This window comes from Motacilla alba, chromosome 1A, assembly GCF_015832195.1.
Source record: "Motacilla alba alba isolate MOTALB_02 chromosome 1A, Motacilla_alba_V1.0_pri, whole genome shotgun sequence".
NCBI lineage: Eukaryota > Metazoa > Chordata > Aves > Passeriformes > Motacillidae > Motacilla > Motacilla alba.
The window spans coordinates 15572316-15588595 of NC_052031.1; the positions used below are offsets into that span (position 1 = coordinate 15572316).

At 39.1% G+C, this 16280-nt stretch overlaps 1 protein-coding gene across 3 annotated transcripts in view; it reads left to right on the plus strand.

Moving 5' to 3' along the window:
* GRAMD4 (GRAM domain containing 4) overlaps window positions 1–15081 on the plus strand; it is a 76288-nt gene extending 61207 nt beyond the window's left edge. Inside the window, exons 11-20 of one of the 3 annotated variants that reach the window (XM_038153767.1) lie at window positions 201–272; window positions 1602–1645; window positions 1760–1869; window positions 3077–3231; window positions 6400–6417; window positions 6989–7136; window positions 7595–7688; window positions 8762–8846; window positions 10570–10638; window positions 11191–15081. In XM_038153767.1, the coding sequence (XP_038009695.1) occupies window positions 201–272; window positions 1602–1645; window positions 1760–1869; window positions 3077–3231; window positions 6400–6417; window positions 6989–7136; window positions 7595–7688; window positions 8762–8846; window positions 10570–10638; window positions 11191–11292 (897 nt within the window). In that variant the 3' untranslated portion in view covers window positions 11293–15081. The remainder of the gene's footprint in view (window positions 1–200; window positions 273–1601; window positions 1646–1759; window positions 1870–3076; window positions 3232–6399; window positions 6418–6988; window positions 7137–7594; window positions 7689–8761; window positions 8847–10569; window positions 10639–11190) is intronic. The other 2 variants (XM_038153768.1, XM_038153769.1) reach the window with 2 other exon arrangements.
* Window positions 15082–16280: the final 1199 nt, after the last annotated feature.

The following is a 16280-nucleotide window of genomic DNA, read 5'->3' on the forward strand; positions in this document are numbered from 1 at the left end:
ATTGAAAACTAAAAATAACCAGCAGTGAAAGACATAAAAAATAGCTCTGAAACAAGGGAGGAAAATGGTAAATGTAGAGACTATTAAAAGTGAGACGAGTATTGCTAAGAATGTTGAGGGGGTCACCTTGTTCTGACAAGTTTTGTAAAATATATTTTATCTGAGCTGCAAATCAATGGTTTGTCTTTTTCTTGCCTAAGGAGAACCCAAAAGAGGACCTGACTGTGTCTGAGAAGTTCCAGCTTGTTCTAGACGTGGCTCAGAAGGCACAGGTACTGTGCTGCTCTCTGGTTGCCTCCTTAGGAACAAGGGGGCCCATGCTCCAAGTGGTCAAAGGAGGTTGTTATGCAGCGTGTGAAAACAAATGCATAAAGAAGAAATACTTCTCTTGCAAAGGGAACTTTACCTCTGAGCAGTGGAGATCTCAGTAAGATTCCTGGAGTTCCTGAAATAGCATAATGCTTCAGAGAACGAGTTGAGGTTCTCTGACTGCAGCTCTGAGCAAGCTCTGGAGAGGAACAGAAGCAATTTCTCACAGTTTTCTACCTTATATATCATATAATCTTTGGATAATGTACATTGAGCGGTGAATCTTCAAAATGTACTGGAGTGTGGATCCATATCACAGATCTGCTAGTCATAAAACTGATGTAGGAGACTCTTTTCATTTAAGATTTAGCTGGAGGCTGTGGTCTGTTTAGCTGTGTGAATTCAACAGTTTGCGCTTCATCTCTGAAACAGCTTGTTTTAAAAAACTCCACCCCCTCCAAGCCTTGCAGTCTGCTGGCCTTGGAGAGGCTGAAGGAAGGTTTTCTCCCAGCTCCCTGAGTTGGATGAGGTGGCAGCTGAGTGACTGCCCCACGCAGTGGAGCTGCAGCCGTGTGCCATGCTTGATGATGTGCTGCTGTCAGGAGGGGTTCAGCCTTCCCTGGCTGACTGTGACTGCTCAGCTCCTTCCTTCTGCTGGGGGCGGTGCATGTTTACATGAACACCTTTGGAAATTTATTGGCAAGGTGAAACTTTCAGGTGCTCTGACAGTAAGGACTGGTCAGAGAATATGGCCTGAGTCCTGAGCAGGGGTCATTTGCCTCCCCATTTGTTGGAATTAGTTGAAATCTGCTGTCTCCAATGGTTTATTATAAAACCTGATAATGGTCTGTTTCCAAGAAGCTAACAGTCCTTTTGATGAACTCAGTTACCACTTCCTGAAATTTCAGTACTCAAAATGTCTGAAGAGACCTTCAGTTTTGTTACCTACTGTCAGAAGCTCTTTACTCTTAGATTGACAGCTTAGTTTAAAATATTTGCAGTAATGTAAATGCTTTCCAGTCATGACAGTGGGATCAAATAGGTTCTTCACTTGTAAGGATCAATCCCAAGTTACAGAACAAGGTTAAATGAGATGGAAACCATCATGTATTGCTAGTCTGTTCTGTATTTACTCAGTTGTGAAGTACATAAATGACTAAAAATTAGTATAAGAAAGTAACTTCTGGGAATTGCTTACCGACAAAGTCAGAAAGCTATTTGTTTTCATTATGTGGATAAAAAACCCCAAAACAATGCAGGACTTGGTTTTAATTCTCTTGCTTCTTATGCAGAACCTTTTTGGCAAGATGGCAGACATACTGGAAAAATTTAAAAAGTAAGTTATCTGATGATAATCTCAGTTATCTGAGATTGTCTTCCCTTTTAAAACAAGACTTGGCCAATATCTGTAACACTGGTAATAAAATATGTGCTTCTTTTTTGTTTTCAGCTTGTTCATGTGGGTCCAGCCAGAAATAACACAGAAGCTCTACATTGCTCTATGGGCAGCTTTTATTGCATCCTGCTTTTTGCCCTACAGGATTATTGGGCTTGCATTGGGTAAACACAATAAATAATTCACCTGTTACGGTCTAGACTTAATGGTTAAAACTTACATGATCTTACATGATAGAGGGAGAATTTTAGAGTTTAAGAGAGAAAACCTGCATTAATAAATCATGCAATGTTTTAAAGTATTTTCATTGTGCTTGGCATCGTTTGTCATGACCATTTTGAAAACCAGCTCAGTGTATAATAGGAAAAGACTGGATAATGCTTTTGCTTTTTGAAGAAGTCTGTTAGCTGAACTTCTCAGGCTGTCAGCTCCATGGCTTCTGGAAAATCCTGTGTGTTGAGGCTTTTTGCTCATATATCTTTGTAGATGAAATAAGTGGCATGACACAGGAGGCATGAAAATGACAATGTAGGAAAAAAACAAAAGAGTTAGCAGGATTCCTGATAAAACTTGGAGGATGGGCTGGACAAAACGAACAGATTCCAGTGGGTCTGTTACAGATACTCTGTCTCAGCTGGGAATTGAGAAAAGGGTTCTCACTACATCATGAGACTCTTTGCTAAGGTATGAAGCCCTGTACTGTGAACCAAGAATTCTCATTTTTTTCATTAAAGTAAGGATGTAATCAAGTTAGTATTACTCTAAGTGGCACTGAACTTCAAATTTTGTTAGCTTGAACATAAATGTAGGTTTGCGTGACACAGCAGTTGAATTTAGATGTGAGGAATAATTGTTTGACTCTTAGGAGATCTGAATTGCACTCAGTAAAGTTTTGAGAGAGTATTTTAAGCCCATATTGAATAGCAGTATGCAAGAAAATAATTCGTATAAGATAAGAGTTGGGACTGGAAGATTAGAGTTTTATGTAGTACATGAGAGCCCTCTGTTGCCATTAAAATTCCTGCAGGAGCTGCACAGTTGAATGCTCTGGTGTGTTTTTTGTTTTGGTAATATATAATGTTTTCAGAATGGTTCTGGTAATAAGGAACATACGTTTGAATTATTCAAATGTTCTTCTGCATAATAGTGGCTATATAAATGTTTAAAAGAAGTGGGGATGGGAAGGAAAGAAAAATAATTTTCTGGTGTTGGAAGAAGAATAATAAAAATAGTAAACCTAGGAGAATGATTTTAACACTGTGACTAAATATATAGAATTCTGTTTCATTTGTGAACTTTTGAAAATATGATCAAAACAGTGATGTTCTTAATGCCTCTTCAGCATTCAAACTGAAGTGACCTTTTTTTCAGGACTCTATGCTGGAATCAAGTTTTTTCTTATTGATTTTATCTTCAAACGATGCCCCAGACTAAGAGCTAAGTATGATACTCCTTATATCATCTGGATAAGTCTCCTGACAGATCCTCAGCTCAAAGAAAGATCTAATGCTACAGTGTCGAGACGGGTAAGGGTAATGAATCTCTTTGTCCCTATGTTCTCAGCCTCTGAAAATCAGATCCCTTTCTCCCTTTTCCTTTTCTCCAGTGACTAGAGCACATTAAAGAGAAGGTTATTAAATCCTTACAATCAATGTTAGTTGATTGTAATATCCCTTTTTTATTATTTTCAAGATTTACAGTTCTTCTTTGGATTCTGTTTCTTGTAAGAAAGGAATCAGTTACCAAAAATGTGTATGTATGTATAGATACAGGGTGAATCATGAAGCTAAACACATAACACCATCCATATTCATACCAATTTCTTTAATCTACATTCTGTGTAATTCTGTTGTCAAATACACTATTTTTGTATCCACTTTCTCTACTCTTAGACATCCTTTTTCAGTGGAAATTTACATACTTACTTAAACTGAAGTGCAGTTAAAAAATATAATAGGCAGCTTTCTAATGGGATAATCACTAACAAAGGATGTAAGGTAGTTTACATATTTAGACATGATGTCTCATGGTTGTTTGTATTAGGTGACCTTTTAACACAGTGGTGATAAATGACTTCATGTTTGTACTCCTGCGGTACATTTTCTTTTTTCTTTTTCTTTTAATGTCATAGTTAAGTCACTAAGTATTGTGTTTTGTGCATCTTGGTAAATTGTTTTGGGGCCTGACATGGTAACTGAGTCAGGGTTTTCCATATCCCTGGATTTGTCAATGTTTATTAGTTTAAAAATTAAAATAGGTGTAGTAAACGTTGAGTCTAATGCCATTTTAGCATTTGCTTAATGCTTCTTAGCACAATACCTAATTGCATTCATGGAGTTTCTGAGTACTGTCTGAAATGCACAGTACTGAGCAGTAATTCAGCCTGGGTATACAACTGGAGAGTAAAAGGGATAAGATATGAACCCTCAGTTGTTAAGAGGAAATCTGGGGCTTGGGGGATGGTGGAGCAGAGGGTGGTAAAATAACTGCAGCACAATTGAGTGTTTCAGAAGGAAGTGGACAAGGAGAGTTTCTTACAGAAAGTGAGTCTTCTGTTCCTGTTTTCCAAGGGATGAGATGGGTAAATAAGCACTTGGATGAAGCCATCCATGGCCTGTATTTCTCTTGCTTGCAGAAGAGGATCTTGAAAGCTTCTGTGCTTCTCACACTTACAGGTTATCTTTCACATACTGTGGCAGTTGTGACATCGTATTGCTGAGTCTCTCTAATCTGCCTTAGAGGCTGAAAGATTCTGAATTGCTAAACTTGAGTCTGTAAACTTAGAGAGTAATGATTCCTTTTGGCTCTTCTTCATGGCTTTAGTTTTGCAAGTAGAGACAGGGTTTTTGTACTACCAGGTCTGGCTCGGTGGCCTTGGCTTGTCTTCCTGGAAAGGATGTGCAGGACTGCCTTACCTGCTTCCAAATGCCTTTGAAAACATTAACTTCATCTCAGTAATGATGATAAAGTTTTAGAGAAACTTTCTTACCCCTCGACAGATTTCTGCAAACCTCACATTATGAAAAATAGATTTTTGTACTAAAAGGTAAAAACCAAAGAGGGTTTTTTAACTTTTGTTCATAGGAAAGGCAGAGCCCAAAAGCATGTAGTGCCAGCATGTGTGCATTCACTTCAGCTTCTTATTGTTCAAGAGTGTACAAGACAGAGTAAACTTAGACACAATGCAATATTAATTGCCTGTGCCACACTCTGACCTTGTGTCCTTAGAGAGCAGTCCTGACAGCAGTATCTGATGGGTAAAGGTTGTATGTCAAAAGCTGATGGCAGATCAAGTGAAAAGGAATACCTCCAGGTGGTTGGTGATGTTTTTAGACAATCAGGACTCTTCCAGAATTACAAATCCAATCACTTCCAGTTAGATTTAAGGCTTATGGAATTGGTTTTCTCTTAGTAACTGGCATTGGTTGTCTCAAGCCTGAGTGGTAAGAGGAAACATTTGCATGTGTTAGGCAGGACTAGAAGTAAGGGCAGAACTACTCTTATTTTCAGCCACCAGATGGGTAATGGTACTGAAATTTAAACTCCATTTTTTGAATCTCTCTATATAACAGGTAGGTAGGAAGCAGTGTAGCAGAGAGCAGAAATAGTCCTTATTCCAGCACAAAGAGTGTTAGACCTCTTGCTTTGATCATTTTTATATTTTGGGCCATGGTGCTTCACTTGGTTGTGTGCATGTGCAGCCAAATAGCTTGTCTAAGAAGCCTTCAGAAAATTCTTTTCATCTTTAACTGCACAAAGATTGTTGAAAAAGCTGTTATTTTCCTTGGTTCCAGGGACTCAGCACCACAGAAGTGATATTAGTTACCATCAGCCATTTGCTTTCCATGTTAACTTTATTTTTTTGCCCCTGATGCATCATTGTCTTACAGGTATCCTAAGAAGGTGGATGGCAGATGCCCTCTGCTGTGCCTGTTTTGTCAGTCTGGTTTCTAGTTAGCAGTTGCAGTTCACAAGTTTTCATTTGCTTTGGGTTTCTTTTCTCAGTGTGTAAATCCTGGGAGGTGTTGAGTGCTGCCAATTTAGTGCAAAGTAACAAAAAAGCAGCTGAGGCTGCTTGGTCTTCAGCAGCACTGGGCCTTTACAGAAGAAGAGCTTAGTGCTGAGCTTGCATGTGGTCAGTTTGCCAGTCGTGCATGTGCCTGGGAGGGCTCAGAGCAGAGCTGCTGGTGCCAGCTCTTGGAACCATGTGGTGCCCCACCAAGAGGACAATGAGAGTGCAGGCTAGCTGTCCAAAAGAAACTGCCTGCTGTCCTTCCAGAAGCAAGGCTTGTTGCCAGAGCAGTCTCCAGTGACTTTTAAACTCTGCTTAAAAGTAGATTTTACTGAAGTACTTTGGTTTTAGGAACTCTGTACTACCTTTTTTCCTTCCCAAGGATGCCAACAACCATTCAGATTTTGTTTTATGTGTCAACACTCTCAAAATTTAGTGCAACTTCAAAGCACAGAAAAGATCACTGCTTCTTGTACAACCTGAATTAATTGAACTGGTGTGCTCTAACCACTTGTAACTCTTTTTTAATTGCATTCATTGTGTGTAGTCTCTTGGTTTGTGAGCAAAATCTTGCAGTGCCACTTGGTTCATGTTTTATTCTGTGTATTATACTGTTAAATAGATTTCACTTTTTTTCTTTTGTCACTGTCACATTTGTGTTGTTTGTTTCTTTTCCTGCTAGCTGTCAGGGCATGAAAAGGTATGGATCATAGTGTGGAAAACTTCCTTTCATTTCCAGCATTTGTATTCATAATGAGCTTATGCAGTTCTGTGTGGCTTTTTTTTTTCTCTTTTTTCTTTCTTAACTTCTTTTGTGCAGTAATACTTTGTTTATCTCTTGAAAACTAGCCAAGTACTGATAATATATTGTCTGTTAGTAATCCCACTAGTTACAGTCATTGGAGCTGTTTGCAGTGACTTAGCTGTGTCTAATGAGACAGCCTTTACTGTAGAAAAATGGTATTTTAAGATAGGTACATTTAGCACCCTGTGCTTCACCCCAGCAAAGTGTGTCCATCAAAGGGCAGCCCTTTGAAAGGTGATGTTCAGGTACCATATTAGAGGTTTGTGTTCTAGCAGCAGCATAGTGTAGTAGTCCAACGTTAATTTATGGAAGTAGTTAATGAAAATTGTTGCATTATAGTTTTGGTTTTTTGGTGTTTTTTTTTTTTTGTTTTTTTTTTTAGAATGAGTAGTTAGTTAAATTATTTTTGAGAGTGTAGCTTAAATGTTGCTGCTCACATTTTGGAATCGTGTTTCTTTTTCTGCAGCTTCAAACAGCAGCCTCCAGGAGTTATGTGGGCTCAAGTGCCCCAACTGGAATAAGCAAAGATGAAGACACAAGTCGTTTTCATACCACCAAGAGAGGAAATTTCCATGAAGTTTTTAACCTATCAGAGAATGAACGTCCTTTGCCAGGTATGATGCCACAGGAAGGCTGCATTAGTAGACTATTTTGTAAAAAGCCAAGGATAGTTTAAATTTGAATCCCTTTTCTGTGCATTGTGTAGGTGTAAGCTTTTGATTTAAAGGTCTTACTTTAAATTAGGATGAATGGAGGTGGTCTCTTTCATTCCATACCCTTGCAGCTCTTGGAAAGAGTGCACAGCCTGGTGTTCCTTTTATGGTTATGCAAATCCAGTAGTCAAGTTAAAGGGAATAATTGTGTGGGTGGTTTTATTTTGAGGTTTTTTTTTTCAAAATGAGTGTTAAAACAGATGTTATGGTGTCTAGAACACCTGATCTAGGCTTTTTTTTCTAAGCACTTTTAGGTATCTGAAGTTTAATATTCAGTGTTTTCTATTGTATAAGGAGACTGTTGGGATTGTGCCAGTCTCTCTTTCTTAAAGTCAGATTTCTTGTTATGACCTTTTCAGTGTGTGAAAATGGCTGGCGCTGCTGCCTGATCAACAGAGATCGGAAGATGCCCACAGACTACATCAGGAATGGAATTCTTTATGTCACAGAAAAGTGAGTCACTGCACTCCACGCCTGTCTTGGGAGGGAAATTCAAGACATTAAAGTGTTTGAATCTAAAAAGGGTCCTTCAATAATGTTTTGAAACAAAAATGCCATTTCAAGGAGCTTAGCAGCCTCAATGAAGCATCATAGGAGAGGTGGAGCTGAACCTGGTGTGTGGCTGTGCTTAGCAGATGAGGTTTTGCCTTGGAAAGGCTTGCATAGGAATGCAAAGTAGCTCTGTACAGACAGCTGTTAGAAGCTGCAGTTCTTGATGTGGATAACATACTAACTGTATACCAGACACTAGAAAAGAAACCTAAAACCCAAGTGAACGTTGAAAATTGTGATCAACAGCTATTTGAGAAATATTCTTAGTTTGGGCTTTTTTTCAAGCAAGCTGAATGTGTAGCTTCCTTGAAATAACAGCAAGAAAGAAAACTGAACATTAAGCCTTGGATTCAAATTTTTATGGGTGAGTGGTTGTTTTTTAAAATTTCCTTACTTACCTCCCAGCCTCCCAGGACTGAATAGCTATGGTCATTACTGTTTGGGTCGTGCACTGAAATTCCTTTGGAGTGTAATGAAAGGAAGTAAAGCTCATCTGTATGCAATGTCACCTAGTGATGGAGGCTGCTCTCCAGTGTTTAGAAATCTGAGCTTTTGTGTGCAGCACAATAACATGAAACTAACACAGTGTTTCTCATTAATCTTCTTTTAGGATGGTGAAAGATGTATAAGCCTTCTGACATTTGGTATTTCAACTGTTTAAGGATATACGTCCCTTGTGTGTCTTTAAAATGCTTGTCAGGTTTAACCATGCAGTGCAGTGATATAAATACAAGAATTCTTGTGTGTGTGTGTGCATACTGTATGTTCTGGGCTTTCAGACACACCAACCAGCTGCTAGAATTTATAAATGTTTGTGCTAAATTAGAAGCCATAACTGAACTGAATGTCTTTCTTTTATTTAGAAAGTTATTTTAACTTGTGAGATTTCAAACTTCAGAAGAGACAAGAGGATATTTGAGAAATTTATTTTAAAACACTCTGTCAAAATGATCACTTTCTTTTCTTGTTTTCAGTTACCTGTGCTTTGAAAGCTCAAAATCTGGCTCATCAAAAAGAAATAAAGTTATAAAGCTGTCGGACATTACAGATATCCAGAAGGTTGGTGTTGTAAATAGGGGAGAAAACTGGTTTTCTGTTCAGCTGGTTATGTTTTGAATTTGTGCTTTTGTTATTTTGGAAAAGCATGCCACTGGTAATTTGTACAAGTGAAATGTAATTCTTTGATTATGAATGTTTCACAGAACTGCTTTTTCAGACTTAGCACAAACAAACTTGCTATAAGCATGAAGACAAATTAGTTTACTAAACCCTTACACTCCTGCATTTTTTTTTTAATTAAAGTTATGTTGTTTACAAACTCCAGTGTTGACCAGAGCTGTGTAGGCCTTAAGAAGATCTATTGATAGCATGAGTTGTGTATTACTGACTTCAGTTTGGGTGTGGATATTGATAAATGCACCATCTTAAAAGTAGGTGCCTTAGAGGGAGGCAGGATTGTTGTCAGTGGAGAAAGGTAGATCATTAGAATAAATTGATAAACTGATAAATAATGATCTAAATTTTTAGATCATTAAAATAGCTGGACTGGGGTGGGCTGGAGTTTCATCTAGTTGGGACCCATCAGTAGAAGAGGCAAGAAGTGGAAGGTTGGAAGCATAGCAAGGGCAATGTTGTCCTTCCTCTGGTTGAGGTTTATCAGCCTGTGGTTACTAATGGCTTTACTGGTGCTTTGCACCTCTCTCTATGTCCTTTAACATCACTTTTTCTTATCCTTTCTGAACTTGTCCCTGTCTTGAACACAGACACCCTTGCTTTCTGCTGCATCCTTACCACAGATTAAATCATGTTGAGCAAAGAAACACCTCAGCCTGGTGTCTATTACTGCATAAGTACCTCCAGATTTTCAAATTAATTCCTTCTATTTCTATGACATGTCTATAAAGCAGACAGCTTATGCTCAAATTGAACATTCCTACTGGAATTAATAATTCATATTAATGGATTTCAAACATTGTGCTTCAACTTACTTTGTTGTTCAGTAGGCCTTTAAAGTTTCTTTTGCATCTGTCTAGTGTTTTTAATGAAGATGAGACAGGGATCATGCAGTCAAGCATAAAAAAGTACTGTGGTTTTATTTGGAGGTGGGAAACTCAGGTCTGACTTGAATGTCACTTTCTCCCTGTGAATATTCCCAAGTTCAGCCAACTGTATTCCCTCTTACCTTTATGGACTTTGTAAAAAAACAAGCAAGCAATCCATGCGTGGTTTAGTTGACATGGTGGTGTTCAGTCAAAGGTGGGAGCTCTTTTCAACCTTAATGATGCTATGACTCTGTGATACCCTGTTTTCTATCCGATTTTGAAGAAGAAGCTCTTTCTGGTCTGCTTGCTGTTCCTCCAAGGAGTGGGTGGATGTCAGCTGCAGGGGAAGCTGTGGGTGATGCACTCAGGCCCCTCTCTCATGTGCCCTGCCCGCCCCATCCTCTCTGCCTGCGTTCCCCGCGCCGCGGCCGCCTTGGCTCCCGCGGGTTGGAGCAGGACTGATGCTCACTTTGGGGCTGGGGCTGCTTCCAGCAGCTCCTGGGAGGACATGGAGGGAAGGATCCTGGCTGTCCAGGTGAGGCTGCACCCAGCAAGTCCAGGAGAATGAGGCTGCAGAGAATGGCAGCTGCCTTCATCCTGGTTTTAGCAGAGGTCTCTTAGTCAAGGCTGGGAGGACATGCAGTGATGGATTGTGTAACCTCTGCAGCATCTTTTGCAATTGTTCAGTACAGGAGGTATCTTATGTCCTTGTGTGTGGCTTTTTTTTTGCTTTTTTTTAGTATAAAGTGCTCTCTGTTCTCCCGGGATCAGGGATGGGTATTGCTGTATCAACACCATCTACACAGAAAGTAAGTAGCTGGCTGTATCTGTATTGCTGTGTTGGATTTCTTACCTTCTTTTCCTCCTCTGGTTAGCACCAGCATAAAGGCTTTTTTTTATCCCCTTATGCCAGTGGCTGGCTTTTTTTCTTTTAAAAAAATTCACTTGTCTATTATTCAGTATGTTTGTCTTCAGAATTTTAATGAATTAAATACTCAGCTTGGTCTAGTGCATCGGGAGTGTTTTACTCTAACGCTTCAGAAAGCTTTTCCCTGGCATCCTACATCAGGAGCATGCAGTTTGCTATGCAGTCTGAAACAAAAAGCTGTTGGCTTGAGAGTATCCAGGGGGGAGGAGGCTTTTTCAGGTGGGAGGGCCTGACCCTCAGATGAAGTTTTTAAGGAAGTGAAAAATACTAGAAAATGCGCCATGTGGTCAAGGATTAAATAGAGAAAAGGATTATTTTGTCTTTATCAATGCATTTCTACCACAATTAATCTGTTCCTAGATACAAAAATACACCTAGAGGAAATTCTTTTTCTTTGTGGACTGACATGATGTGGTTTTTTTCTGTCATTTAGCCTTTGGTGTTTGGTGCCATGGTACACAGAGATGAAGCTTTTGAGACAATTTTCAGCCAATACATGAAAATAACATCTGCATCATCCAGCACTGAAAGCTAGTGTCTTATCTTGGAAGAGCTAAAGGAAACTTCCTTCTTGTATGACTTGGTAGTGAAAAAATGAACATCCTCATCTATTTTGCAATAATTTTTCTTGTCTGGTGGTTTATATTCTATCTGTTACATAAACCAAGTGTATTTTATATATGCCTTCATGTTTGTTTTTAAGGTTTTTGTAAAAAAAAAGACAAAAAACCAAATGAAAACAGTGAAAGTGCTATCATCACTATTAGCCTTGCACATTAAGCACTTTTAATGTTTATTTACTGACATTAAAAGCTGGGAAGATGCTTGGAGACCTGACTATATAACAGAGTGATCTCTTTATCTCCACTGATGTCACTAGGGATTCATTTGTTCCTTTATCTTAGTTGTTTTTCCCTGAGATGTGAGAATGATGACTGCAGCAGCCTGAAGTCACCTTCTTCAGCTTGGAGTTTTTAATTGGGTCCTTTATTAAAACTGGTGGCAACACCAAGGAAGTATTAGCTTCTTAGTATGTACAACTGCATTTAGAACTCCTCCTGGCTAATTTTTGCATTGCAGAAGGATGTTTTTCTGGTTTGGTTAACTTCATTTTTTCCTGCACAGAGATGTTTAAATTGCTTGTACAGTGAATTGGAGGAGAAGGTTTGTAACTATATCTTCCTTTCCTCATTAACCAAAGCAAGAGGAGGGAAGGCAGGCAGATACTTTTTATAAAAGAGGGCACCAAAATGTTGTTCCTAAAATGTTAGGCATCTTATAATTATATTTCTATAGGTACTTGTCCTAGAAGGGCTCAGCTGTTGTACATGTTGCATGTACAGGGCGTTTGTATGTTAATGCATTAAGACTTGAAGGCTTTTTGTGCTGGGGAGGTGGGAACGATTAAATTAAACTCAGATGTGATCTTTTTTAATTTGGCTCTTTTCTTGAGTTACCTTGTGATAAAATTATGCTATAATATAGCAACTGAAAGCACTAGTTCCTCTCAAGCATGATTTCAGGAGCGTTGGTGTGCTTCTGTCTTCCCCCTTGCAGAACTAAATTTTAGTAACAATTAAACCCAGCTGCCAGGTAAAACAGGAAGGCTGCACTCCTCTAAACTCTCTCAGGCCTGTCTAGCAGCAAAGCACATACTGACCTTTGTCTTTAATATTAGAGAGCTTTTATACTCTATATAATAGCACCCATCTGAGAGGTTTAGAGTTTTATTTGCATTTTCATGAAAGCACAGTAGGAGTTATGCCAAGCCTTCCAGAGTGTCTTTTCCTTTGCTATGTCTTTTGAGTTGAGTAGTATAGATGGCTCCAGACATTCTATGAGTGGCCCCAAAAGAAAGCAATGGAGATGCAAATTCTTATGTAAAATGAAACTTAATTTCATGGATTTTTTTCTCTGTTTTTTTGAACAGGAATTTCCTTTCTTTGTAAGGAAAGGGGTAAAATGAAGGAGGGAGAGGGGTAGCAAACACCAAAGGGTGTTTAACTCTTAGCACAGTTTTAAATTGAAGTGTGTCAATAAGTGCAGGAGTAATGAAGAAGGTGGAGGTCAAACTATACAAACCTTATTTTAGTCTGGCCGTGAAAAGGTAGGATATGAGAACTTTATACAAATTTTATATGAAGCAGTAGTGTTGAATATCATAATTTGTTTGAGTATTGTAAAGTGAAACACTGATGGGGTATGCCCTGGGTAGACATGTAAGCAAGAACAGGGAGGAGACCACTGTAATGGTTAAAATACAATTTTCAAGTTCTCACTTTAGAGTAGCACTGGAACATGTCTGTACATGACCTGGAAAATGGGTGCATTTCTAAAACCACCTTTGGTATGCTGTAACTCAGGGCCTGGAAACTTCAAATGCAAGTGAACTGGTGGGAAATCCATTTTGCCACCATTTAAAGTGGATGTAGCTTGACAGTTTATGGTTTCATTACTTTACACATTCAGGTTATATGTTTAAGAAAAAAATATTGATCTTAAATCTTTCTCATCAAAACTACTTTAAAATCAGTTAATATCTTTTTTTGTAATTGCTACATATTATAATTTGGCTTTTCTTTCTAGAATCTTCCTTGACTAGCAAGTGCAGCTAAAAAATAGGCATTAAAATAGCTTAATGTTATATAAATCTTAATCAGATTCATTCATTTTGTCTTAAGAAGAAAATCCCTTGGGTGTGTTTTAAGGTTATCTTTTTTTTTTCTTTTTTGGAAGAAACAGAAAACTATATTTTTTACAGAGAGCATGCTCTTTTTCTTATTTTTGTATCATTTTTCAAGTGTAATTTATACCTTCACTCTGATCATAACAGCAGTTTCAGTAGGAAAGCAGTTGACTTGCACTTATTACCTCCTCCCCCTCCCACCCTTCACTGGTGACCCTTGTGTACAGGGTTGTCCTAATTCTGGTTCCTGGAGGAGCTATAGGATCTGTACTGCTGGTGCCAGGACAATGAACCATACCTAGGCTTCTGAGAGGGAAAAAAGAGAGCATTATCCTTTTCCCAGACTGAAATGCCTCATGTGTACAATATACTCTTAAAATTTATTTTCTGAATGAAGAAATGAGAAATGTCTTATAAAATCCAATGTAATGTTTGGAATGAATCCACGCTTTAACAGTGTGAACTTAAAAGTTAGTGATCCTTATAGCAGCAAACCTAGTGCAAACTGCAATGCAACCTTGGTTCTAGTGTAGAGAAAACAGACTGGATTTCTTTGTTTTGTTCTTTTTTTTTTTTAATAGAGTTGTAATATAATTGACAGACATCTGTGTACATACTTTGCAAATTTCACTTTACATTGGGTTATCCGGTTTCCCTGCTGCACAGCTGCTCCCGTGGTGTCCCTGCCTGCAGAGACTGAAGGTGACCTTGGGGTGGTCACTGGGGCTTTTCTCCCCTCTGCACCCTCTGGAGGGCAGGAGGGGATGGGCAGTGAGTGAATGTATCCTTGACTTGTGTGATCACACTGAAGCTCCCACCTTAATTCTAATATTCCTCCTTAGTTCTGCAGTACAGCCTGGTGCACTTCAGGAACAGGCTGGGTCGGAACACTTAATGTAAAGTGCTTCTAAATAGCTGAAAGTGATGTTCTTGTCATTCTGTCCGTCTGATTGCTGTTTATATTTGCACCTCTGTTCATGTCTGTGGATGTCTGGATCATTCACGTGTAATTGGATCTAACTTCTTGAGAAGTTCATTGGTTAGTTTGAGTCCCTTTTAAAGACAGTAAAAAAAGGGAGATGAAAACTGACTAATTCTTTATCACTGACCATTTAAATTCAAAAGAGAAACAAGCTGAAATATGAAATCATGCCTTTCTGTGCACTGTAGCTTTTTTGAGGCAAGATTGAATGAAACAAGCTATTTATTAGTAGCAACATCACACAGGATGCCAGCAGCAAAACTCTACCCTCGTTCTGCAGACAAAGAGAAAAGGAATTTTACCCGACTGTGAAGAGATGAAAGGATGTACCTGTTTTTTGGCTACTTAAACCTGTTTGAAAACATTGGTAGTTTTTATTGAACTCTGTACATTTTGGCAAATGTTTAATTTCTACTAATCATTGAAATATAATGGATGTTAAAATTTTTATGTCTGAAGTTTGAGTCTATATTTTGAAATTGTAAATAATTCATTATCAGTGTAACTTTTGTTCGACAGAAGACTTATACTGTATGAATAATTGAAATAATGAAATTATTTGCCCTGTACATTTTTTAAGAAAATCTTGTTTGTTTAAAAAGTCTTGTATAAATTATAATTTTTATTTAAATAAACCTAAAAATGCTTTGTGCTAATGCTTCTTGCAAACTTCAATTATTTATCTATCAAATCTACACCTGATTTCTTGGAACAAAGTGAGTTAGTGCTTTTTGGCAGATTCACAGCCATCTCTGGGGGAAGGCGGGTGGGTGTCATTGCTTTTGAAGCCCAAGGAACTTGAATTTTATTTGAAATAATTCTATTACTTTATTGGAGAGTGTATGTGTGCTTTTGGATAGTCTTTTCTGTGAGCACATCAGTCACTTTGTGGTTACATGGTTAATTTAATGAAAGAAAAAGCAAGCAGTGATTTCCAAGATGCCACTGCAGGAGGGCATGGATGAGTGTCATGGATGGAGTGCAAGCTCCTGTCAGCCAGAGCTCCACACCACTGTGCTGCTGAGGTAGGGATAAATCCTTTTCCATCCCAAGGGTGTGCAGGAGGTGTGCTCAGCAGCAGCATTCCCTCACCAGGAGCAGCTGTTCTGCAGGCTGTGTGTCACCTGTCAGCCTGTGTGTCACCTGTTCTGCAGCTGTTCTGCAGCCTGTGTGTCACCTCAGCTCCCTGGTCACAGCAGCCCACCCTGCAGTGCTGTGCCTGCGTGTCACCAGTGCCTCTGCTGGGGGTGACTGGGCAGGCTCCCCAGTTCCTGCTGTGTTCCAGGGAAGCTGTCCCACTGTCCTGCTGCCCAGCCCTGGCTTCCCCAGCACTCTCAGACCTTTGTCTGCCCTCAGGAATGTAATCCTGGCACTGAGCTAATCCAGACATCTGATCCAGACCCGTTTGTTTGCCTCTACAGTACTCCAAGTGTTTGGCTGGGCTGAAATAGCTCAGTCTGGGATGGATCCTCCACACGTGAATATGTGCTGCTCTCCTTACTTCAATATTTAGTTTTCTCCTGGTGGCAGCAATGCAGCTGGCGATATATTGGTGTTTTAAGCTGGTATTTTAAGTGTTCTGACAATACTTAACTTGTTCAGGGAATACTTAACTTCCCTCTTGTACTGGTTTAATGTGTTCTTTGTTAAATGTTTGTACAAGGTGCACCTGCAGCAGTACTCACAGAGGCTGGAGTCAATCCCACCTGCCTGAAGCCTTGTGGAAGGAAAATGCGGAGCCTGGAAGTCTGGTTTTGGCTGTAGACACCGTGGTATGTGTGAGGGGACTTTTTGAAAACAGTGCTTGCTGTGTCAAGGTCACTTCAGCAGCCCATGAAGAACATAGAATTGAGTT